At 43.8% G+C, this 9,627-nt stretch overlaps 1 protein-coding gene across 1 annotated transcript in view; it reads right to left on the bottom strand.

The window, feature by feature from the left end:
• PDZRN3 (PDZ domain containing ring finger 3) overlaps positions 1–9,627 on the bottom strand; it is a 268,425-nt gene that overhangs the window by 242,299 nt on the left and 16,499 nt on the right. The window contains exons 2-3 of the mRNA XM_015102331.3: positions 8,421–8,507; positions 623–730 (exon numbers count right to left, since the gene is read on the bottom strand). Of these exons, the coding sequence (XP_014957817.2) occupies positions 623–730; positions 8,421–8,507 (195 nt within the window). The remainder of the gene's footprint in view (positions 1–622; positions 731–8,420; positions 8,508–9,627) is intronic.

Raw genomic sequence — 9,627 nt, 5'->3', positions numbered from 1 at the left:
CCCCAGCAGAAAACTAGAAACCTCCTACACAGAAGTTTAAAATGATGAGTGAAGAGCTGAAAATGAGAACAGTGGTGATAAGTGATCCTCCTGAAAATCAATCTTGGTCTGCAAACCCTTAAGTCAAGCAACTGGTTCAACTGGCAACAGGCAAGACACAGAAAAGGGGGAATGATACATACGCAGAAATAATTGTGCGCTGTGAGCTCCGAGGACATGAGCGCGATCCCGAAGCCGACACAATTACTCCCTGGTCGCCAACCTGAACAGAGTCCCCATTTGCACAATAGGGACTGCTCATCTGGTTCTAACTAACACACAGCTCCCCAGAGGTTTTCACACGAAGCTCCAACTGAAGCACACAGATCAGATGCACAGCCACGTGAAAAGAGCCAAACCGTCAACAAGCCACTCATACTTTAGCTTCTCTATACTGAATATAAACAAAAACTTAACACCAAAGCAATCAACACCCAATGTGGTCCCACACAATCGGAGAAATCTGTCTCCCGCCCAAACAGCCACCATTTGAGGCCTCCCTCCCCAACAAACATTTAGCCTTGAGCCGGATGAAGACTGCATGACATTCTGCCTATGAAAGACCCCGGCAGTGTTCACATACCTCAATAATCCTGTCGTGAATTTGCAGGCCTCCGTCCTTGGCTGCGGGCCCACTGTCAATTATTTTGGATACAAAGATTCCTTCACTGGACGATCCATCTTGGTTGTCCTTTGGGTTAAAAAAACAAAGGCATGAATGCTAGGCATTAAGTTGATCATGAAAATCAAGCCAACACTCTTAAAACAGTCATGGACCCTTGCTGGTGTCACTAGTGGCAAGGGGGTAGAAGTCAGCTATTTCCCCTCATATCTGTTTTAAACTAAAATTAACACATGGTAAAATAATTTGAGTCAGACTAAAAGGTATAAAATGGTAAGTCCCTTCCATCTCTAACCCACAGTCCTTCTATCCCTTTGTAGCATCAATTGGCAGTTAATCCATCCTTTCTAAAACATTTTTTCTTTGGCCAGGCTGCACAACATATGGGATCTCAGTTCTCTGACCAGGGATGGAACCTCTGCCCTCTGCAGTGGAAACTCAAGAATCTTAACCACTGGACCACCAGGAAGTCCCTTTCCAAAACATTTTAATGTATCACCTTCCTAAGTGAAAGTCTTAGTCTTTCAGTCATGTTCAACTCTTTGCAACCCCATGGACTGTAGCCCACCAGGCTCCTCTGTCCATGAGATTTCCCAGGAAAGAACACTGGAGTGGGTTGTAATGTCCTTCTCCAAGAGATCTACCTGACCCAGGGACTGAACCCACGTCTCCTGCATTGCAGGCACCACCTGGTACCACCTGGGCTACCAGGGAAGCCCATCACCTTCCTAAACAGATATCTATTCCTTTCTTATACACATAAATGGGATTATGCTCCACTCAACCTCTTTCACTTAACTTTAAAAATGTTAGAAATTTTTCACCATCTGAGCCACCGTCACCCTCATTTCCTTAAGTGACTAGACAATCAATCCTCACACAGGAGTCATTAGTACTGTTTCCAGTTGTCGCTTCACTGCTGGCTGAGATGATAGAGAATCTGCCTGCAACGCAGAAGACCTGGGTTCATGGACAGATAAGTCTGGAGGGCTACAGTCCATGGGGTTGCAAAGAGTCAGACACAACTGAGCTACTAACACTAGTTAGTCGCTGTTAGACACTGTATCACCTCCAATACCTTTCTACCTGTATTTTAAAATAAATACCTTTGCTAGTATATATTGCTACAAATCCCTAGCAATGGAACTGCTGGGTTGAGAGTATGCATATTTTATTGATGTTGCCAAATTACCCTTCAGAGAGCCTCTACTGATAGCTCATTCAACAAAGTATATTCTCATATCCTTATAAGCACAAGTGTAATATTAAAAATTTAAATTCAATAATCTGATGGTGAAAATAGGCTTTTCATTTTTGTTGTGATTTGCATCAGAAAACCCCACCACGCACCATCCCCCACCTCTTCAATCCTAATGAATTCTGATCTCCAATCTCTTTGAATCCCTTTAGATCTTTCAAACTACAGTCTGAAAGTCTCTGGGAAAGAAGACAGCTCACTGCTCAAAGTCTTTCCTTTATTTAAAATAAAAAAGCTTCAACAAACTCATTAAAAAAAAACAAAACAAAAAAAAACCCCTCACAGCTAGTTCATGAACTTCTTTCCAAACAGCATTGGGATGAATACTTTCCAAGAGCATGGATTAAATTTCTCGTGATTAACAGATGGATTTAGAAATGAAACGGCAAAAGCGCGTGTTGTTTCTGAACAAAAGGATTTAGGAAGTAAATTCAGGATGTTCCACAAAAAACTCCCAAATCCACCATCCTGGTGATTTCGCTGCCATAACACCGTAAGAACATCTACTTCAGTAATCATTTCTCTATACAAATACATCAAATTTGTAAAATACAAATACATCAAATGCAAATACATCAAAATTCCATTTGTTAAAAAATTAAACAAACCCCAAACCCTATATTCTAAAGAAGGAGAGAGATGACTTTGAAGTCTACCCCCTGAAGTCTAACTATTGGAACCCACGGTGGGAAAACACACACTCCCCAGCTCTCCTCTCCCCTCCCTGCCCCGCTGCTCACAAAGACACACACACAACACTATATAATGTTATAATAGGACTCAAAAGAAACTAAAATCACAATGTAAAATGAGCATTGAGTGTTTTTCCCAACATCTATCCCCACAAGACAAAGATAAATCTCCCACTGCCATTTGGGTTCCCTCAAGACTCTTCCAGGGGGGTGGGTCAGTAAGGCTGCAGGTGCTGAGCTGGATCAGCCGGCCCACAAAGATACCACTGCCCAGCATCACAGCCCTTCCCTCAGGCCTATTGCATGCTAACCCTTTCCCACCGGAATTTCTTTGAGACTTCCCTCTCTCTCACAGCCACTACTAAGGACGCACGAGTTGCAAGCATATCTCAGATACAAGCACAGAGAAGTGCGACAGCTTCTATTTACTGAGTACACACCAGGTACCAGGTACATGGAGCTTCCCAGGTGGCTCACTGGTAAAGAATTGTCAGCTAAAAAAGGAGACAAGGTTTGATCCCTGGGTCGGGAAGATCCTCTGGAGAACGAAATGGCAACCCACTTCAGTACTCTTGCCTGGGAAATCCCATGGACAGAGGAGCCTGATGGGCTACAATCCAGGGGGTCGCGAAGTCGGCTAAAAAACAACAACAGCCAGGTACATAATGAGTGTTCTCTGTCCATCATTTAATCCTCGTAAGAACCACAAGTGGTAAGTAGGATAAATATCCATTTCATAGATGAAAGAAATCTGAGACAGACAGATTAAGTGACCTACTCAAGGTCATATAGCTAAAAAGTGGCAAAGGTCTTTTTCCAACTAAGGATAGGCTGATTCTCTTACACAAACTCTAAGTGCTGCAACACTGTCTCCCATTGAGAAAAATTTCAAAAATACACACGAATTCAGAAATACAGCATTCCAGGCTATGGAATATTCCACCAGAGGACCCTGAAGAGTCTCAACTGACCACAAAGGGTTTATGGACAAGCTTAAGTTCCGTAAGAGGTGACGTCAATACATCAAATGAAAAGAGATCTGTGTTTACTCTGATTGAACTGCTTTGCATTTCTCGGCTAGGGAGGAATGAGGAGATAGGGGCTGGGATTTTGGTTTTGACTGGTTTTGCAGAATAATACATTTGAACAGAAGTAATTTATCTTAAGGCGTATCAGAAAGTCCCAGCAAAAATCAGAGAGGGACAGGCAAGAGCAAACACGAAACTGAGGTCATATGAAGACTGTGATAAGGGATGGGAACAGAATGTAAAAAACATAGAAAGCACAAAATCAGAGAAAACCAAATCCAGAACATTCCTGATCCTCTCAGAACACATCTCTCTATTCTTTGTTTGGTGGCTCCACATTTTAAGGTAGAGTGATGCACCAAGGTGAACCAAATGACAGGATTTGTTTGGGTTTGCTGGCCTGAGACACAGAAAAATAAAAGGGCTTGTTTCCATCCCAGGGGTGCCAGACAATGAAGTAAACTTGCCAAAGGCCGAAGGTCTGCTACACCAGACTGGCGGCTGTTTCTTTAGGGACCCGAGCACTCGTGAATGGGTGATGTGATTCTGCTAAGAGCATTACGTACTGCATGGTGCAATGAAAAGCCTTATGTCAGAGCCCCCCCGCTGGGCTTATGTCACAACTCAACCAAGCCTCCAACACAGGAATTCCTTGGGAAACCCACACGTCATTCACCCTGCCTTCTACTTCCAGTAACTAACAATGAGTACACATTGTTGCTCATCCTGGCTTTTTAGCATGTTCTCAATGACCTGCCAGATTTCCAGGCAACAGGGCAGAATCCATTTAGGTTTTATTATGCTGCTTCTGCTAATCAGGACACGTTTTTAAAAACATGATGGCAAACACATGCATATGGAATTCAATTTCCCTCCCCAGGGCTATGCATGGAGTTCTTGCAAAAAGACCACATAAACCCAGAGTCCTTTAATGCTACAAGAATCAGTCTAGTTTGTGCTTATACCACTTTTTTAAAGAAAAAAGAAAATGACCTAAAACATATTTTTTGGTAAGTCTGAGAAAAACAAAACAAAACTGCCTTCTAGTGAACTTGGAAGCATCCTTTCATCCCTGGGGAGGTGCAGAAATGAAATACCATCTTTGTGGGCTTTCCCATTGTTGGCTGACAACAATTGCCAAGCCTTGAATTTGCCTCTCTGTTTCAGGCATTTTGCAAAATTTAGGCTCCCCTTTTCTATATATATGCTTTGGTGTGCAGAGAAGAGAGCTTCCTGGTTTGGACTCTTTGGCTACAGAAGCTTTCAAAATGTCTAAAAATGAAAAGCATCTTTCTTTACTGTAATTGTTTCTTAAAATGGTAATGGTAATGACGGATAGGGAGAGAATGAATAATTATGAATAAAAACCAACTGCAGCCACTGTCTTGTTACATGTGCCAAGTGGCAAAACACGTTCTCCCGATGATAAGGTGGAGGATTGAGTCCCTCTGGTCCTGGGACCATGACTGAGCCAGTCAAGCCCCATTTGGCTCCCTCAGCCCCTCTCACAGCTGGAAAGCCTGACCCGCGGCAGCAGGGACTGAATCAGAGCAGCACCATGACATGCTGCCTGTGATGGCAGCCAACCAGAAAAAAAGGGAAAAGCAAAAAAGTCCCAAGCTGACATAATTTGGGGTGTCTCAAACGGTGCTAGTGGTAGAGAATCTGCCTGACAATGCAGGAGACACGAGAGACCTGGTTTCAATCCCTGGGTTGGGAAGATCCCCTGGCAAAGGAAATGGCAACCCACTCCCGTATTCTTGCCTGGGAAATTCCACGGACTGAGAAGCCTGGTAGGCTATCGTCTATGGGGTTGCAAAGAGTAGGAAATGTCTGAGTGATTGAGCACAGAGATCATTTTAGTGTAAGAATTCCCCTAAGATGATGGGAAGAACAAGGGTATGTCCACACTCCTAGGGCTCAGCCAAGGGGGACTGCTCCCTGCCCCAACCAACGTTCATTCTATTTTAACCTCATTATCTAGAAGTAGTCTTTTTAAAACATATTTTACAAGGCAAATCATGTATCAGTTCATCATTTTAATGACTACATATCACCTACTACTAAGCTGTCATTTTCTTGCAATAAACCATGCTCGTTTGTTGTTGAAACTGTGGCTTTGGCCAAAAGCAAAGGGAATTTAATCACAACCTGCCTCTTCTTCTCTGGCCTCTTTCTGACCATGTCCTGCCACTCCTCAACTCTGTCTTTGTCCTTGTCCAGGTTTCCCTGGGTCTGTCCACTTTCTTTTATCTCAGTGGCCTTTAAAGATGGGTACTTGCAATGAAACACAGTGGAATGATGAAACAGTACATTAAAAATCGTATTCATATTTTAATTTCATCATTTAAAATGATTCTTTAGCATGTAACTTTTATAAGACAGGTAATACTAGTTCAGTAGTAAACATATGTATAATTTGTAACCAACTATGTCCAAATGTTTTCCTACAGTGGGTCCCTTGGACTGCAAGGAGATCCAACCAGTCCATTCTGAAGGAGATCCGTCCTGGGTGTTCTTTGGAAGGAATGATGCTAAAGCTGAAACTCTAATACTTCGGCCACCTCATGAGAAGAGTTGACTCATTGGAAAAGACTCTGATGCTGGGAGGGATTGGGGGCAGGAGGAGAAGGGGACGACAGAGGATGAGATGGCTGGATGGCATCACTGACTCGATGGACACGAGTTTGAGTAAACTCCGGGAGTTGGTGATGGACAGGGAGGCCTGGCGTTCTGTGATTCATGGGGTCACAAAGTCGGACACAACTGAGCAACTGAACTGAAGATTGTTCAACTAAATATATTATATATGGACCTCTGATCTAGCAAACTCCTACTTATCCTTCAGAACCCAGCTTCCATGGCCTGCCCTATGATGCCTTCTTCCCCAGGGTTAACTGCCTCCTAAAGAATCTTTAGCTGAACTCAGGCACAGAGTTTTATCAGTGAGAGCAGTGCTTCCCTCTCCAATGCATCAGTTTCTCCACCTGGACATGAGCTCCATGAAGGCAGGGCAAACATCAGTTACATCCAGATGGCTGACATCTTCTTATCCTTTAGGATTTGGCTTTATATCCCTTCCCCTCTTTCCTGATCACTCTGGGCAATGATGCCCCTTTCTCCTTGGTATGTAGTATAGCCATCCTCCCATTTTTTCCCCTTCATTGTTCTTCTCCCAATCTGTAATTACTCTTTATACTTGTTTCTTGCCTTCTATCACCCAGGACATAAACTCAATGACCAGAGGGATCCAGTCTCCCTGGTCAGTATCTTCAAGTCTATAGCAAATAGCCTTTGTATAATGCTTAACTGTTGAATGAGTGAATCTGATTTTTCTTTCCCTTTTCCTTGACTATGTTAAGCTGACTAATGAGGAAGATGTTTGATTTTAGTCAATCAGTTGTGTCCAGCTCTTTGCAACTCCATGGACTATAGCCCGCCAGGCTCCTCTGTCCATGGATTCTCCAGGCAAGAATATTAGAGTGGGGTGCCATTCCCTTTTCCAGGGGATATTCCCTACTCAGGGACTGAACCTGGGTCTCCCGAACTGCAGGCAGATCCTTTACCAGCTGAGACAAATGAGGAAAGCCTGGGAAAAGGAAAAGAACAAGAGATGACACATACTTTGGGCATCCCGCGTGAAAGGTGAGACTCCGGAAAACATCCTCTGCCATCTCCCCAGAGCCCTCTCAGCAGACATTTTCCTGGCAGTTAAATCAACAGGTCTGAATTCAGCCTCCCCTTTCTGGAGGAGGGGATCATGATGAATGGGGTGAACAAACAGCTCCAGTGAGAGGGAATTGCAAAGGATACACCAGCCCACAAATGAGGGAATGGCCCCTGACTGATGCAGGGCGGGTAGAAGTCCTGACAAGACTGACTGTCTTGGAGCCCCGACTCCAGCAAAGCCCCTCAGTGTAACTGCACCATCTTTTCTTCTTCTAAACTTATTTTGTATCGAGGGGGTAGCTCAGCTGGTAAAGAATCCACCTGCAACAAAGGAGACCCTGATTCAATTCCTGGGTTGGGAAGATCCGCTAGAGAAGGGATAGGCTACCCACTCCAGTATTCTTGGGCTTCCCTGGTGGTTCAGATGGTAAAGAATCCACCTGCAGTGCAGGAGACCTGGGTTTGATCCCTGGGTTGGGAAGATCCCCTGGATGGAGGGCATGGCAACCCACTCCAGTATTCTTCCCTGGAGAATCCCCATGGACAGGGGAGCTTGGCGGGCTAAAGTCCTTGGGGTTGCAAAGAGTCGGACATGACTGAGTGACTAAACATAGCACATAGACAATTAACAATGTTGTGAGAGTTTCAGGTGAACAGTGAAGGGACACAGTCATACATAGACACGCATCCATTCTCTCCCAAGTTCCCCTCCTATCCAGGCTGTCTCAGAAAACTGAGCAGAATTCCACACATATTAACGTGACTTTTCTCAGTTCAACTGCTATCAAACTACACATGAACTCTTCAAAGCTAAACAGCTAGGATTAGCCATTGTAAGACTAGGACAATGCTACATTAAGAGACCACAACTAATCCCCCAAACCAAATCACTTTGCTGTAGACCTGCAATTAACACAACACTGTAAATCAACTATGCCTTAATAAAAAACAAGATGATAAAAACCCCAGAGTGTGAAGATGATAAACGCACAATGAACTCTAACTAGAGCAGAATGAAGTGAGCAAGGTTTCCTACCCTTCACACCCTAGTCCTTGACCCCTTTCCCAGCTACATCAAGGACCTGTAAAACCCATCTCAACAACTAACATACCACACACGGCCGGCCACCAATGATGTTGAATCCCAAGGAGCCAGAATCCCGATGCAGGACAAGAGTCAGGCTTTTTGTTTCTTCACCCTGCAGGGAATAAATGAGTTCAACATTTCATTAACATTTAGGAAAAGAATGGGGGTAATTTTCTATCTAAATGGACTCATGGATTGCCAACCTGATCATTAAAAACCCTGTATCTCTAGAGAAGTTTAATCCAGAAAATTTGGGAGGCTCATGCTGAAACTCTGGTCTGTGTTGAGGAGGTTACAAACATTTCTAGATCCCATCAGACCCTGCGGTGAGCATTTAAGAACATCTGAAGACATCCAGACAAAAGTAACAAACATTTCCTCTTGGTGACACCTTGCTCTGCACACACCTTTGCTTTGGCCAGCCCACCATAGGCTGGCTGTTTTGACAGCTACCTCTATTCTTCAGCCATTCTCAACAGCAGCATTCACCTTAAATATGCCATGGAAGGTTCCAATAGCAATCCCCTCGGAAGCTTGGGCACATATACAGCCCATCAATAGTCATCTGTGTTTGGGAGACTTGGGGGAAGAAATAGCGCTTAAAAAGTCAGACTCAAACATGGGTGGGAACAAGGAAAATCCCAAATCTTACTAAAAAGGGAGGAGGGGGCATTTTCACAAAGTAATGACTGTCCAGTCTTGAGGAGATGCAGACTGCTGAACAGAAAACACTCTATTTAAGGCAGGTGGGACCGCGTGAGCCACTTTAAATCAAACAAGCACAAGTGGCCCCAGCAGGTCTCAGGGGCACAATGTTTAACAGTCAAAGAAGAGGGAGATGCCAGGGCCCCCCAACCAACACTCTCCAGTAACAGACAGATGGATAAAAATAGATCTCACCTTCTGTGCAAACTATCACTTAATAGGCTTTGACATAAATACTAAACTCGCTGATATACCACTGAAAGGGTTCCAACTATTCGAATGGTATGCAAAAGTCCACACGTACTGGCTATAAATTTGCAATTGCTTCACTCACATTTTCTGTTTCAACAGGGTATCATTTAAATGTGGCATTTTAAAAAAAGTATGAAATATTTCATTATATGCTTTCTCAAAAACAGCACTAACAGCTTATCACAAAAGAGGTTTTATTCTCATAGTTACTGCTTCCTGGTGCAACTTGTGCCTTATACTTTGGCAGGAGTGGAGGAGGGGGATAAATGGCAACA

This window comes from Ovis aries, chromosome 19 (assembly GCF_016772045.2).
Source record: "Ovis aries strain OAR_USU_Benz2616 breed Rambouillet chromosome 19, ARS-UI_Ramb_v3.0, whole genome shotgun sequence".
NCBI lineage: Eukaryota > Metazoa > Chordata > Mammalia > Artiodactyla > Bovidae > Ovis > Ovis aries.
This window is presented reverse-complemented; position numbering and strand designations above follow the sequence as displayed.